This window comes from Myripristis murdjan, chromosome 14, assembly GCF_902150065.1.
Source record: "Myripristis murdjan chromosome 14, fMyrMur1.1, whole genome shotgun sequence".
In the NCBI taxonomy this organism is placed as follows: Eukaryota; Metazoa; Chordata; class Actinopteri; order Holocentriformes; family Holocentridae; genus Myripristis; species Myripristis murdjan.
The window spans coordinates 22,692,397-22,709,588 of NC_043993.1; the positions used below are offsets into that span (position 1 = coordinate 22,692,397).

The 17,192-nt window shown below is 41.5% G+C and overlaps 2 protein-coding genes across 2 annotated transcripts; both read left to right on the forward strand.

The window, feature by feature from the left end:
• The first annotated feature begins 1,431 nt into the window (after window positions 1-1,431).
• Window positions 1,432-2,358, forward strand: LOC115371693 (odorant receptor 131-2-like). The gene has a single exon (XM_030069168.1). The coding sequence runs from the start codon at window positions 1,432-1,434 to the stop codon at window positions 2,356-2,358; it is 927 nt and encodes a 308-aa protein (XP_029925028.1).
• A 5,726-nt stretch (window positions 2,359-8,084) lies between these two features.
• On the forward strand, window positions 8,085-9,011 carry LOC115371694 (odorant receptor 131-2-like). Its single transcript, XM_030069169.1, has one exon. It carries the CDS (start codon window positions 8,085-8,087, stop codon window positions 9,009-9,011), a length of 927 nt encoding a protein of 308 aa, XP_029925029.1.
• Window positions 9,012-17,192: the final 8,181 nt, after the last annotated feature.

The following is a 17,192-nucleotide window of genomic DNA, read 5'->3' on the forward strand; positions in this document are numbered from 1 at the left end:
TATTTGTAGTATATAGTCTAGAAAATATTATACACCCAAGATGAAACTGACAGAAGGGCCAGGCTGAGAGCAAAAAGGCACAGTTACAAATCCATCTGCTACTTCAGCACCACGGACAGCGTCATGGATTTATCAGTACACAGCACAGTGAGGCTGCTGATATTTCAGAGCTGTGGTCAGGGCCATAAACTCTAACTTACAGAAACCTCAGTCGGATAAAGCATCAGTGAGTCAGGCAGACTAAACTAACAGATTCAACTAAACAAGTCCTCTGGCCCTGCACTCTCTCTGCTACAAGGAGGTGGAGAAAGGAGGTTAACAAGGGATGCATTTTGGTCATTTTACTAACAAGGGTTATGACATCCCCCTTCTAATTGCCTACTGAGTCCACCTGAGCTGCATGTTGTTGGACTGTCGGAGGAAACCCACACAAACATGGACATAACATCATTCATACAGAATAAGACCAAAGCTGAAATTTACACCAGGACTCTCTTGCTGTCATGTGATCGGGCCACCATACCGCCCCACAACAAATATCACTAGATGCACTAGTTGTCAGCATTATATTGCATTTATGTTTTGAAGATACTGTCTTACAAATAATGCTATTTTACATGTAATTTTCCTGTTTTACAAGTGGAGACAAAAATTGCTGCTTTAAGACAGCAAGGGGTCAAATGCCTTGAAATGTGACAATTTAATTTCTGTAGCTGTTCTTCTTTAAAATGTTTTAAAAGGTGCATTTAAGGTAAGCAATGTTTAATGGCTGCAGCAACTAAAAAATGAAGATGGTGTGATGATTTTTTTGTTTGTTTGTTTGTTTGTTTGTTTTGTCACACCCCTTTACAAAGCTGCACTCCCTCCAGGAAAACTATGCATTAAGGATTAACCACTGCTGATTTGTTAGATTAGACTGACATATGTAATGATGTCATGAACACATGGACCTCGTATATGAAGGGTATGCTGAGCCAGTGTTTGATTCATTTGTCTCATTCACTTGCATGACAGCTCCATATAGTTAGATGTATTAAGACCAAAGCAGTGTAAGCTCCTGACAAACATGTAAGTATTTTTGGTGCATATCAAACTGACAGTGAATTGATTGTGTCTTTAACTGTCCTTGCTCTGTGTTTTGTTCTCAAATAGTTCTTTTTAATTATTGTTATACAATTGCTTTATAGATTAAATTATGGTATGCTTTTTGCATCATGTATAGTAATTACATTTAAACGCCTAAAGTAGTTGACAGTGACTGTGTTTCAGGCAAATATATATAATTTTTTTTTTCAAAGTCTCATTCTTAAACAGCTTCATGCATCAGGATTAGTAAAAGTGCTGTTTTTAATATTAGTATAGAATTATAGGAAATGGTTTGATGTCTTTATGTGTGCCCTGCCTTGACAGATACTACATTACATTGTGGCCATGAATAACACAACAGGAGCAAACCTGCTGGTGCTGTTTCAGAAGCCTGTAAAAGTTGTGTTTTCCTTAATACCATGTCTACTCTTTCTATATGTAAATGGTGTCATGCTGTTTACTTTGATGAAAAAGCCTCTCTTTCAGGAGTCCGCCCGCTACATCCTCTTTGGTCATTTGCTCCTCATAGATTCCCTGCACCTTACAATGTCTATAGTGGTTTACCTATTTGCTGTGACCAATGTCAAAATGAATAGCTTTGTTTGTGTGGTTGTGATTTCATTGAGTAGCACCATCACACATATTTCACCCCTCAACCTTGCTGTAATGTCTCTGGAGAGGTATGCTGCCATTTGCTTCCCACTGAGGCATGCTGAGATTGCCACCAACAGGAGGACACGCATAGCTGTCGCTGCTGTGTGGACACTGGGCTCTTTAGACTCACTCATCAAACTCTCTGTGTTTGTCAGTCTGGAGAAAAAAGCTTTCGACATGCAAACTTTCTGCAGTGCATACACTCTCCCGCAAAAAGGAATTTATGTAACCTTAAACGAAGCCTTCACCATTATGTATTTTCTTTTGGTTGGTATTATTATCGCTTACACATACATTGCTATTGTAGTTGCCGCAAGGTCAGCCTCGTCCAAGTCATCTACAGCCAGTAAGGCCCACAAGACGGTGCTCATGCATCTGCTTCAGCTATGCCTATGCCTTGTCTCCACTATGTTTAATATGATTAACACTACTGTATACTGGAACATGATGCCTGTGGTGCGCCGACAAGTTCAGTATGTCCTGTTTATAGTCCTTATCATTTTCCCTAGATGCTTGAGCCCTCTCATATATGGCCTCAGAGATCAGAGCTTCAGACATTACTTCAAATACTATTTTTCATTTGGCCTCAGAAATTCAGTAAAGCCATTTGACAAATGATGACACTGTAGATGGTGTGATTTTTTCTGCCACAGAGCAGATATGTAAGCATCAACCTAGATTTACAGTAGGTTTTCTGCTGCTTGAACTTCAAAATAAACATATGTAATGACATTGTCACTGTGTCCTTTGATTTAGTGTATGGTAAATTGAATGATTAGGTGCTTATGTCAAAGTTGAATGCATTTGCTTTTTCAGATGGCCGAATACATAAACAAAGATGATTTCGATTTTCTGAGGGAGATGTTAGCGTGTGTGATCGAATTAAGATAACTTAGATGGGTATGAATAATTTAAATTAGAACCAAGTTTTCTAGTATCTGGATAAAATGTGGTCAGTGTGTTTGAGGGCCCTGGATTAACCCGGGATTAACTGTACAGCCTGGCAGGAGTTTTATTTTGCAGGACACAAGAACATGCATGTGAAAAAGATGAGTTAGACAATCATGAACTCACATACAGCTCTATAACTAAAGCTGTTTTTTCTCTGTTTATTTGTAGAGTAATACAACATGTTTTTCAACTCAACCCTTCAAGTTAAATAAATGTCTTCTGTAAAAAAAAAAAAAAAAAAAAAAAAAAAAAAACTTCTTTCAAAAGTGGTTAACTTTTTAGGGTGCTAGATGGATTCTAGAAATATCACATTTTTGAATATATGGCAAACTCTGATGCCACTGTGATAGCCTTTTGAAACTGACAGTGCTTTTTCTCAATTTTCTTAAGTACACAATGTATCTGGTGAAACTTGCTGTGACAGAAGGCAGTGATCTACAATACATTTGTACTGTACACTGTAATAAATTACCAGCATTTCACAATAATTAACAGTATTATTTTACAGTAACTTGTTGTAATTAAGTTCCCCTGTAATATCCCAATGAATACCTGTAAAAACTACAGTATCCTTGGATTTTACAGCATTTAACTGTCATTTTACCGTAAAATCCTGCAATCAAAACACCCCTGTTATATCACAAGGTCTGTAATATCACAGCAACACAGTAAAAAAAAAAAATGCAAGGATTTCACAGCATCCAACAGTAGGCTATTATTACAGTGAAATTTTGTATTCAAATATTCCCTGGTAAGTCACATGACATAACCAAACTCGGCACTGAACCTGAAGAGGCCATTTCCCTCTTCTCTTCTGGGCTGAATGGAGAAGGTGAGCTGCATAACGTCTGTTTGCAGTACACCCATGGTATTTTAAATGATATTAGCACTATTAGCTAACTAGCTAACGTTAGCTAGCTGTAGCATTTGCCCGTGTGGTCTGATATAGGCTAGCTAACGCTAGCTAACTAATGTTAGCGTTTGCTATTTACCACAGCCGATCTTATTATTTAAATTTGAATACCTAAATACTGTACATTATGCTTTTACTGAACTGTTGAGTGTGCATATAAGATTATGAAGGATGATGACTCAACTTGATAAATGCTGCCTGCAGTACATAAGTCTATTTAAAACTGAAACTATCTTTGCTTATTAACAGGTACTTCTTGGGCATCAATCCTGAAAGAGGCTCAAAGACCAGGAAGCGGACAACAATGAACCCTCATATGAGCACCTTTTGAGGAAACTAATTGACTTTGAGTGGGCATCATAGTTTTTTTTTGTTTGTTTTTTTGCTGCAGCAGTTGTCAGACTCAGTTTTGAGTAGTTCTTTTTGTACCTTTTTTCTAAGACAACTTTGCACCACAAGATTTTTGTACAACGCTGTTGCGTGTGGATTATAGAATGTTTGAGACTGAGAGGAGCGCCTGACCCCTTCACGACATCCCTTCATCGCTCTCTCCCTTCCTCTCTTACCTTGCCATGTAGGCCTCATTCACATCCTCTTACTGTTATTGTGACACAGCTGGGTAGTTGAATGGCAAGTTTCTGCACAGTTTCTCTGCATTTTAAGATGGCTTTGAAAAGTTTGACTAGGACTAGGAAGTTGAATTTCTTGAATTCTTGAATTTCTTAGCATTTATGTTGAATAACCCTTTATTTGTAAATAAATATGCCATTGGGGTAACATTGACTTTACCTCAGAGTTGTGTGTTGGTGTGTTAATTGTACAATGATTGTAAATTCACAGTAAATGGAAACTTCATCTGCATTACTTTCACAGTAAATTACTGCATACTTTACTTAATACTTTTGCATAATTTCCACAGTAGGTAAATTCACAGTAAATTACTGTCAACTTGTGCATTACTTTCACAGTACACACTGTAAAAGTACAGGGTCTTGTTGTAATGATGTACAGCAAAAGTTTGTAATTCCCCAGTAATGTACTGTAATATCACAGTAATTGCTTTGTCACTGAAGCTGTGAAGTTACAGTACACAGTTGTGTTTTTACAACAATGCATTGTAATAGCACAGATGTGAAATTACAGTAAATTGCTGTGAGTACATTTCACAGTATATTGCTGTAATCCTTACTGTGAAAGCCATGCAAAACTTATCCAATAATTTATTGTGAATTCACAGCGAAAAATTTTGCAGTGTACTGTTGTAAACTGAGTTAACAAAGGGATTAGACAATCCACTGGAATAAATGACGTCACATCTTTTTCATGATAAAACATGTTTTAGCATGTGTCCTTGATTAGCGTTACATGACCCTAATGAGGGCCACATGCTGAAATGCATTGGTTTCAGGAATTAACTCAGTATTGCAGGCATTACTTGATTCCTTTGATTCTCACTTTCCCTGCCTTTTCCATGCACCATGTTAATAAAACATGGCTTTAATGACTGAATGTACACTGTATTTATCCATGATGTCAGAAAGACCGCATCTATAAACAGCTGCAAAAGGGTCACTTGCCTAGATTTTTACATTATGTCTGCACTACAGTTACTCTAAATGCAATTAGGCTATTTGAGATATTCTTTTTATTTGATGCAAAGTAGTCTTTCAAAGTCAAGTTGTAGTTGTAGGGAGTTGCAGAAATTCCTGTATACTATCAGCAGAAAATACAGTACTGCTGTACATCAGTAAAGACAGTGTCAGAGGTTCAGGTCTTGTTATTGTTTAAGAACAATACACATTAACACACATTAAACCAATCAAATGAGCCCCTGTCCTTGCCTTTAAATGCGCTGCGCGAAGGCGTAATGAAAGTTTACACAACTGACATGGAGGAAGAGAGCAGCAGCCAAGGAGGTTGCTAGGAATTCTGGGCTCCCTGAAAGAATAGCAGTGTGGGCTCCTCCACCCCATTCATTGCCACTTTTTTAACTGTGTGTGGGCCCTAGTGGGCCGTGGGCCCTTAGAATTGTCATCACCTTTCCCCCCTATACGACGGCACTGGCAGCAGCAACACACACTCAGGACAATGAGGCCAGTCTTGGCTGCTGGAATGATGCTGGAGCTACCTGCCATCCATCTGTCCATCCATCCATCCATGCATCTATCCTTAAATTTGTCTTCCTCATTCCCCTGTCTTTCCATTACCTACCTGCCTCGCATCTCTCTTTTTCCAGCTCTGTCACCGTCTGTTAAAGTTATTGATTTTTATGAGCAAATATAAATTTAACAGTGAAGCCCCCATTTTTCATGAATGTTTTTACCTCAAAGGATAATCCTCGCCATATTCATATAAATACATGTTTGTTTTGCAACTTTCAACTCCATCACTTACTGATGCAACAACACACTAGAGATTAAAACAAAATCCGGTTCATGAAAGCTTTTACATTCTAAATGCCCAGTGTCTGGCAAGGAACTGATGCATTTTACATTTTCGATTTGTGTGGAATATTTAGATATGGAAGAAGAACTGAGTAGTTAACATGAGCAGCGCCAGACACCATGACTGGAAAAAAGACATCACCGTACTGGACACATTGTTTGACTGACAGGTGATCAGGTTGGCTTTCCATTGCGCATGCCAAACGGTGTCAATCTCCTTTGATCTGACATCAGATATGACAGGACAATCGATACTGAGATAAATTTATGTGCTGATTGAGATAGTAGCATTGAATAGTGGTTTTTGTGGGTATTTATTGCATTGTTAATGTGCCTGACATTCTGGAAACCTGCCTGTGAGGTTCTGGTGACACTCCCCGCCTATCAGCCAAACTTTGCTCAAACTATCAGCTCAAACTTTGCTCAAACTTGCGCTCAAACGAGCTTTGAGCGCACCTTCGGCGACGCCTTTTGGCACGAAACTGTCACTACGCCAAGCTGAATCTGTCGACACCTCCCCCTGCTGCGCCGCCACTGCCATCTCAGCACACCTCGGTCTGCCAAACTACCAAACTGAGTGCGCCTCGGGTTGCGCTGCTCGAAAATAGTTCTGCGGGGGGTTCGCCTCCCTGCGCCACCCTGCACCGCGCCGGGAAACAAGAGGCCATAGACTCTAACTTACAGAAACCTCAGTCAGATAAAGCATCAGTGAGTCAGGCAGACTAAACTAACAGATTCAACTAAACAAGTCCTCTGGCCCTGCACTCTCTCTGCTACAAGGAGGTGGAGAAAGGAGGTTAACAAGGGATGCATTTTGGTCATTTTACCAACAAGGGTTATGGCATCCCCCTTCAAATCGCCTACTGAGTCCACCTGAGCTGCATGTTATTGGACTGTGGGAGGAAACCCACACAAACATGGACATAACATCATTCATACAGAATAAGACCAAAGCTGAAATTTACACCAGGACTCTCTTGCTGTCATGTGATCGGGCCACGATGACGCCCCACAACAAATATCACTAGATGCACTAGTTGTCAGCATTACACTGCATTTATGTTTTGAAGATACTGTCTCACAAATAATGCTATTTTACATGTAATTTTCCTGTTTTACAATTGCAGACAAAAAATGCTGCTTTAAGACAGCAAGGGGTCAAATGCCTTGAAATGTGACAATTTAATTTCTGTAGCTGTTCTTTAAAATGTTTTAGAAGGTGCATTTAAGGTGCATTTAAGGTAAGCAATGTTTAATGGCTGCAGCAACTAAAAATGAAGATATTCAAAGGGTAGATGGTGTGATGATTTTTTTGTTTGTTTGTTTGTTTGTTTGTTTGTTTTGTCACACCCCTTTACAAAGCTGCACTCCTTCCAGGAAAACTATGCATTAAGGATTAACCACTGCTGATTTGTTAGATTAGACTGACACATGTAATGATGTCATGAACACATGGACCTTGTATATGAAGGGTATGCTGAGCCAGTGTTTGATTCATTTGTCTCATTCACTTGCATGACAACTCCATATAGTTAGATGTATTAAGACCAAAGCAGTGTAAGCTCCTGACAAACATGTAAGTATTTTTGGTGCATATCAAACTGACAGTGAATTGATTGTGTCTTTAAATGTCCTTGCTCTGTGTTTTGTTCTTAAATAGTTCTTTTTAATTATTGTTATACAACTGCTTTATAGATTAAATTATGGTATGCTTTTTGCATCATGTTTAGTAATTACATTTAAATGTCTAAAGTAGTTGACAGTGACTGTGTTTCAGGCAAATCTATCTATCTATCTACTGAAACACAGGCATCTGTGGCATCTGTCTATCTATCTAGATAGATAGATAGATAGATAGATAGATAGATTTTTTCAAATTTTCAAATTCAATTTTTTTTCAAAGTCTCATTCTTAAACAGCTTCATGCGTCAGGATTAGTAAAAGTGCTGTTTATGATATTAGTATAGAATTATAGGAAATGGTTTGATGTCTTTATGTGTGCCCTGCCTTGACAGATACTACATTACATTGTGGCCATGAATAACACAACAGGAGCAAACCTGCTGGTGCTGTTTCAGAAGCCTGTAAAAGTTGTGTTTTCCTTAATACCATGTCTATTCTTTCTATATGTAAATGGTGTCATGCTGTTTACTTTGATGAGAAAGCCTCTCTTTCAGGAGTCCGCCCGCTACATCCTCTTTGGTCATTTGCTCCTCATAGATTCCCTGCACCTTACAATGTCTATAGTGGTTTACCTCTTTGCTGTGACCAATGTCAAAATGAATAGCTTTGTTTGTGCTTTTGTGATTTCACTGAGTCGCACCATCACACATATTTCACCCCTCAACCTTGCTGTAATGTCTCTGGAGAGGTATGCTGCCATTTGCTTCCCACTGAGGCATGCTGAGATTGCCACCAACAGGAGGACACGCATAGCTGTCACTGCTGTGTGGACACTGGGCTCTTTAGACTCACTCATCAAACTCTCTGTGTTTGTCAGTCTGGAGAAAAAAGATTTCAACATGCAAATGTTCTGCAGTGCATACACTCTCCCGCAAAGAGGAATTTATGAAATGTTAAACCAAACCTTCACCATTATGTATTTTCTTTTGGTTGGTATTATTATCATTTACACATGCATTACTACTGTAGTTGCCGCAAGGTCAGCCTCGTCCAAGTCATCTACAGCCAGTAAGGCCCACAAGACGGTGCTCATGCATCTGCTTCAGCTATGCCTATACCTTGTCTCCACTACATTTAATATGATTAACACTACTGTATACTGGAACATGATGCCTGTGGTGCGCCGACAAGTTCAGTATGTCCTGTTTATAGTCCTTATCATTTTCCCTAGATGCTTGAGCCCTCTCATATATGGCCTCAGAGATCAGAGCTTCAGACATTACTTCAAATACTATTTTTCATTTGGCCTCAGAAATCCAGTAAAACCATTTGACAAATGATGACACTGTAGATGGTGTGATTTTTTCTGCCACAGAGCAGATATGTAAGCATCAACCTAGATTTACAGTAGGTTTTCTGCTGCTTGAACTTCAAAATAAACATATGTAATGACATTGTCACTGTGTCCTTTGATTTAGTGTATGGTAAATTGAATGATTAGGTACTAATGTCAAAGTTGAATGCATTTGCTTTTTCAGATGGCCGAATACATAAACCAAGATGATTTCAATTTTCTGAGGGAGATGTTAGCGTGCGTGATCGAATTAAGATAACTTAGATGGGTATGAATAATTTAAATTAGAACCAAGTTTTCTAGTATCTGGATAAAATGTGGTCAGTGTGTTTGAGGGCCCTGGATTAACCCAAGTTTAACTGTACAGCCTGGCAGGAGTTTTATTTTGCAGGACACAAAAACATGCATGTGAAAAAGATGAGTCAGACAATCATGAACTCACATACAGCTCTATAACTAAAGCTGTTTTTTCTCTGTTTATTTGTAGAGTAATACAACATGTTTTTCAACTCAACCCTTCAAGTTAAATAAACGTCTTCTGTAAAAAAAAAAAAAAAAAAAAAAAAAAAAAAAACTTCTTTCAAAAGTGGTTAACTTTTTAGGGTGCTAGATGGATTCTAGAAATATCACATTTTTGAATATATGGCAAACTCTGATGCCACTGTGATAGCCTTTTGAAACTGACAGTGCTTTTTCTCAATTTTCTTAAGTTCACAATGTATCTGGTGAAACTTGCTGTGACAGAAGGCAGTGATCTACAATACATTTGTACTGTACTGTTGTAAACTGAGTTGACAAAGGGATTAGACAATCCACTGGAATAAATGACGTCACATCTTTTTCATGATAAAACATGTTTTAGCATGTGTCCTTGATTAGCGTTATATGACCCTAATGAGGGCCACATGCTGAAATGCATTGGTTTCAGGAATTAACTCAGTATTGCAGGCATTACTTGATTCCTTTGATTCTCAGTTTCCCTGCCTTTTCCATGCACCATGTTAATAAAACATGGCTTTAATGACTGAATGTACACTGTATTTATCCATGATGTCAGAAAGACCGCATCTATAAACAGCTGCAAAAGGGTCACTTGCCTAGATTTTTACATTATGTCTGCACTACAGTTACTCTAAATGCAATTAGGCTATTTGAGATATTCTTTTTATTTGATGCAAAGTAGTCTTTCAAAGTCAAGTTGTAGTTGTAGGGAGTTGCAGAAATTCCTGTATACTATCAGCAGAAAATACAGTACTGCTGTAAATCAGTAAAAACAGTGTCAGAGGTTCAGGTCTTGTTATTGTTTAAGAACAATACACATTAACACACATTAAACCAATCAAATGAGCCCCTGTCCTTGCCTTTAAATGCGCTGCGCGAAGGTGTAATGAAAGTTTACACAACTGACATGGAGGAAGAGAGCAGCAGCCAAGGAGGTTGCTAGGAATTCACCATTCCGACGCTGGCAGCACGCATAGTTACTGTTGCTATGTCTCACAAGCCATTGCCCTACCTCAGTGCAATCACCTGGTCTCACTTCGGCAGTTGCAACTTCAAGATGTCAGATGATTTAGCTTTAATCCCCAATAAAATAGGACTACCTTATCTAACGACTGACATAACAATGTTCTCCAAGAAGGTTTTAACTAAAGGGCTAAATTATTTTACCTAGCTAACTTAGGCTAGCGACAACAAACAGCTAACGTTATAACGTTACAGCCAGGGGTTAAAGTGGGCCGGAGCCCTCCGGAGCTGAGCTCCGCCACCTTAGTCAAATAAATAAATTATTCAATTCAAACTGGCAGTAGCGCTGCGGACTACAGATCATTTTCGCATGCACAGTCTGCATGGCTCTCTCATAAGCGCCAAGATGCGGTGGGAGGGGCAGGAGTAATGGAAGTTTAGGGCTCCCCCACCGGTCAAATTCCACTTTAACCACTGGTTATAGCTAGAGCTAACGTTGCACTGTTGGACATGTCATTACGCTAGTATATCCCACGGCAGTACTCACGGCTACGTTACTTCTAAACAAATTCATCTGCTTACCTGCTAAATATGCATCAGAGGACAGACGTCTAAGGCTATGCGAACATTAAATCCAAAGGGGTCCTCTGAAGTCTGAACATGCTCGCAGACTGAGCACACATTAACGTTCGTTAAGTCCGGAGCTAAGATGCCTGGTGAACTCCTTTTGACCTCCTTGAGTGAACTGAATCCTTAACTGAATCAACCTCTGGTTTGGGACTGGATAGCTGGGCGGTCTTAGAGCGCCTTCTAGTGTCAAGGACTAGTAACGTTACTAATGTATTGTAAATGCACTGAGAATAATTTTCTTCACCGCAAGACTTCAGGCTAGTAACCTAGTGATACATCGTCGCTAAAGAACTTTGTTTGTGAGACATTAGTTGTACGTGGAATTATGAGGGGCGTGGTCTTGTGAAATCGGCCAATCCTATTGGCTATATTCTCCGGGTCGGAATCGTGAATTCTGGGCTCCCTGAAAGAATAGCAGTGTGGGCTCCTCCACCCCATTCATTGCCACTTTTTTAACTGTGTGTGGGCCCTAGTGGGCCGTGGGCCCTTAGAATTGTCATCACCTTTCCCCCCTATACGACGGCACTGGCAGCAGCAACACACACTCAGGACAATGAGGCCAGTCTTGGCTGCTGGAATGATGCTGGAGCTACCTGCCATCCATCTGTCCATCCATCCATCCATGCATCTATCCTTAAATTTGTCTTCCTCATTCCCCTGTCTTTCCATTACCTACCTGCCTCACATCTCTCTTTTTCCAGCTCTGTCACCGTCTGTTAAAGTTATTGATTTTCATGAGCAAATATAAATTTAACAGTGAAGCCCCCATTTTTCATGAATGTTTTTACCTCAGAGAATAATCCTTGCCATCTTCATATAAATACATGTTTGTTTTACAACTTTTGACTCCATCACTTACTGATGCAACAACCCACTAGACATTAAAACAAAATCTGGTTCATGAAAGCTTTTACATTCGCTGTTCTAAATGCCCAGTGTCTGGCAAGGAACTGATGCATTTTACATTTTCGATTTGTGTGGAATATTTATATATGGAAGAAGAACTGAGTAGTTAACATGAGCAGCGCCAGACACCATGACTGGAAAAAAGACATCACCGTACTGGACACATTGTTTGACTGACAGGTGATCAGGTTGGCTTTCCATTGCGCATGCCAAACGGTGTCAATCTCCTTTGATCTGACATCAGATATGACAGGACAATCGATACTGAGATAAATTTATGTGCTGATTGAGATAGTAGCATTGAATAGTGGTTTTTGTGGGTATTTATTGCATTGTTAATGTGCCTGACATTCTGGAAACCTGCCTGTGAGGTTTTGGTGACACATGCGCACTGCCCGCCTATCAGCCAAACTTCCACTACACCGGCTGCGCTGACTGTAGACCTGGTTTCAGCTGGCGAGCTTTGAGCGCACCTTCGGCGACGCCTTTTGGCACGAAACTGTCACTACGCCAATCTGAATCTGTCGACACCTCCCCCTGCTGCGCCGCCACTGCCATCTCAGCACACCTCGGTCTGCCAAACTACCAAATTGAGTGCGCCTCGGGTTGCACTGCTCAAAAATAGTTCTGCGGGGGGTTCGCCTCCCTGCGCCACCCTGCACCGCGCCGGGAAACAAGAGGCCATAGACTCTAACTTACAGAAACCTCAGTCAGATAAAGCATCAGTGAGTCAGGCAGACTAAACTAACAGATTCAACTAAACAAGTCCTCTGGCCCTGCACTCTCTCTGCTACAAGGAGGTGGAGAAAGGAGGTTAACAAGGGATGCATTTTGGTCATTTTACCAACAAGGGTTATGGCATCCCCCTTCAAATCGCCTACTGAGTCCACCTGAGCTGCATGTTATTGGACTGTGGGAGGAAACCCACACAAACATGGACATAACATCATTCATACAGAATAAGACCAAAGCTGAAATTTACACCAGGACTCTCTTGCTGTCATGTGATCGGGCCACCATGCCGCACCACAACAAATATCACTAGATGCACTAGTTGTCAGCATTACACTGCATTTATGTTTTGAAGATACTGTCTTACAAATAATGCTATTTTACATGTAATTTTCCTGTTTTACAATTGGAGACAAAAATTGCTGCTTTAAGACAGTGTTGTGAAAAATGTTGGAGCTTCTAAAAAATGACAGTCAACACCGCTTCTCATTCAGGCTGATGATATTTACTGATAAAAAAAGTAATGCTGAACAGTTACAATGAGGAAACAGACGCGACATAAAAGGAAACGAGAGAGCAAAAAAAAACTAACTGATCCGTTGCCTAGCAACCTAAAGTTCTTTTGTTGCAACTTAACATCCAAATGCTACTCTAACTGAAGACAACACATTCCTAATTCAAATAAAAACATTTGTTATTGTAACCTATATTATTATTATTAGTCTATTATTATTACTCTATTGTCAGAGAAAAAATATTTACAACATCCTCCCACCCAACGAACAGTTGTTCATCACTATCATGTTCATCACATCACATTGCAATCACTTTAATTAATTAATTAATCTCTAAAGGATAAATTAGTTTGGGATTATATCTGCACTCGGCATCTTAAGATCCGACGACCAGGGCGTTCGGATCGGACGTCATCGCGGGCGGTGTAGTCGACGCAGGAGGAGGGGGAGGAGAGCCGGGGTGCGACTGAGGCTGAGGAGGCTTGGACCCAAGGCTGTGCCGTTACCCAGCCTACTCCTGGCTAACGTCCGATCACAGGAGAACAAAATGGACGAGATACGGCTCAGGCTGACCCAGCAGGGAGAGATCAGACACTGCGGCGTTCTCATCCTAACAGAGACGTGGCTACATGAAAACATACCGGATGAGGCTTTAACACTGGACGGGCGGAGCCTGTTCCGCGCCGACAGAACACAAGACTCCGGTAAGACGAGAGGGGGCGGGCTCTGTGTATACATCAATGATGCTTGGTGCACAGGTGCAGTCAGAGTGGATGGAAAATGTTCACCTGACATTGAGTTTTTACTGCTCAGATGTCGGCCATATTACCTGCCTAGAGAATTCACCAGTGTGTTTGTTGCTGCTGTTTACATTCCCCCGGATGCAAATTCAAAAAATGCACTCCAGGAATTGTATGAGGTCATCAGCAGCCAGATGGCAAAACAGCCAGATGCTGTTATTATTGTTGCTGGGGATTTTAATCAAACAGACCTCAGAACTGTTCTGCCAAGATTCCACCAGCACATCCACATCCCCACCAGAGGAAACAACACACTGGACCATGTCTACACCAATGTTCCTGGCAGCTACAGAGCCCTCCCTCGTCCTCATTTTGGCCAGTCAGACCACATCTCCCTGCTTCTCCTGCCTACCTACATCCAGCTGACAAAAAGGGTCAAACCAACTGTAAAAACAGTTAAAGTGTGGACAGATGAAGCTGCAGCAGCTCTACAGGACTGTTTTGAATGCACGGACTGGCAGATGTTCAGGGATGCTGCTACCCAGGAGAACCATATTGACCTTGAAGAATATGCATCATCAGTGACATCATACATCAGCAAATGTGCTGATGATGTGGTAAAAACAAGGACAGTTAAATCATTCCCGAATGAGAAAGCCTGGATGAATGGAGAGGTGAGAGCTCTATGTAGAGCCAAAAAAGCTGCCTTCAAGTCAGGTGACAAAGAAGCCTACAACACTGCCAGAGCAAAACTGAAAGCTGGCATCAAGGAGGCAAAGCGAAGGCATCAGCAGAGACTGGAGAGAGACCTCAACACCAACAACAGCAAAGACTTGTGGCAGGCGGTCAAAAATGTGACAGGCTACAAAACCAGGAGCGCTTCCATCATGTGTGAGGCCACGTTACCAGACGAGCTAAACACATTCTATGCTCGCTTTGACCTCCTCAACAAGGAATCAGCTGTAAAGTCTACTCCACCTCCAGAGGACCGGCCACTGTCAGTATCCACAGTGGATGTGAGGAAAGTCCTGCTGAAAGTGAATATGAGTAAAGCTGCTGGGCCTGACAACATCCCTGGCCGTTTACTAAAAACATGTGCCAACCAGCTAGTAGATGTCATTACTGACATCTTCAACATATCACTGTCACAGGAGAGTGTTCCCACCTGCTTCAAGACAGCCACCATCATCCCTGTGCCTAAAAAGTCTGCAGTGTCTAATCTAAATGACTACCGCCCTGTGGCACTCACCCCCACCCTGATGAAGTGCTTTGAGAAACTGGTTCTCCAGCACATAAAGAACAACATCCCTGCCAGTCTGGACCCTCAGCAGTTTGCATTCAGAACCAACAGATCCACAGAGGATGCCATCTCCACTGCTCTCCATTCAGTCTTCACTCACCTGGAGAAAAGCAGCACCTACATCAGAATGCTGTTTGTTGACTTCAGCTCAGCTTTCAACACAATCTCCCCCATGAAGCTGATTGGAAAACTGAACACTCTGGGCATCAGTACCACTCTCTGCAACTGGATACTGGACTTCCTCACAAACAGACCCCAGTCAGTTCGGATTGGCAGTCTCTCCTCCTCCACTCTAGTGCTCAACACCGGAGCGCCCCAGGGCTGTGTGCTCAGCCCCCTCCTGTTCACGCTGTACACCCACGACCGCAACCCCCGACATGGAGAGAACTCTATTGTGAAGTTCGCGGATGACACCACCATCATCGGCCGGATTTCCAACAATGATGAGTTCTCATATCGGGAGGAAATCAACCATCTTGCAGAATGGTGCACAGACAACAACCTTCTGCTCAACGTCAGCAAAACCAAAGAGCTGATAGTTGATTTTCGAAAAAAAGAGGCAAAGACACACAACCCTGTCTACATTAATGGAGCTGAGGTGGAGCAAGTGAGCAGTTTTAAGTTCCTGGGAATCAACATAACAGAGAACCTAACATGGACTTCACATATATCTGCCCTGGTTAAAAAAGCCCAGAAACGGCTGTATTTCTTAAGGAAACTTAAGAAAGCAAAATTCCCACGCCAAGTTCTTGTCAGCTTCTACAAAGGAGCGATTGAAAGCATCCTGACTGGAAACATCACAAACTGGCATGGGATGTGCACGGCCCAGGACAGGAAGACTCTGCAACGAGTGATTAAAACTGCCCAAAACATCATTGGCACCCATCTACCAAGCATCAGTGATATCGGGGAGGTGAGGTGCCTGCGCAGAGCCAAAAGGATCCTAAAAGACAACACCCACCCCAGCCACAGCCTGTTCACCCTGCTGCCATCAGGCAAAAGATACAGAAGTATTCGCTGCCGTACAACCAGACTACAGAGCAGCTTCTTCCCTCAGGCTGTGAGACTACTAAATGCACCATCTGCACTCCTCCATGTTTAATAATTTTATTTTCTATACAATCAATTAATCAATCAAGAGGGAACCACACTTTAATTTCATTATTCAACCTGTTGTATAATGACAAATAAACTTCCTTGTATCCTTGTATCCTTGTATCCTTGTATCCTTGTAGTTGAACAGGTCTTCTTAATAAACTGCCTGTGGATGTATGAACTATACAGGAGCGAATGAGTCCATCTCTCCCTGGAAACAGTTCAGTTATCCTGCCTATTTTCCAGGTCTGTCGGGGTGTGTTGTCCTCACCGACCAGGATGACATCTCCCACTTTCAGCTCAGTTGGTGTAGGTGTCTCACATTTGTGAGCTGATTTCAAGTCCATCAGGTAATCCTTTCGCCAGCTGTTCCAAAAGCTGGTTAGGAGTCTCTGCCGGTATCTCCATCGTTTGCCCATGTCTTCTCTATTGACATTTGTTATATGAGAGGGGGGAAGCATAGTCTTTGGTGGTAGAGAGGTCAGTCTTTTACCAACCAGGAAATGGGCAGGTGTGAGTGGCTGGGGTTCTGAGGCATCTTCATGAACATATGAGAGGGGCCTGGAGTTCAACACAGCTTCCACCTCTGTGAGTATGGTTGTTAACTCCTCAAAACTTAAAGATGCTTTCCCCAGGATCTTCCTTAAACATGTTTTTACAGACCTCACAAGTCTCTCCCAGAAACCACCCCACCAAGCAGCTCTCTCAGTGATGAACTTCCATGTGATTCCTCTATCAGTGAAAAACTCTGTGAGCTCTGACCCCTTCAAGGACTTCCAAAGTTC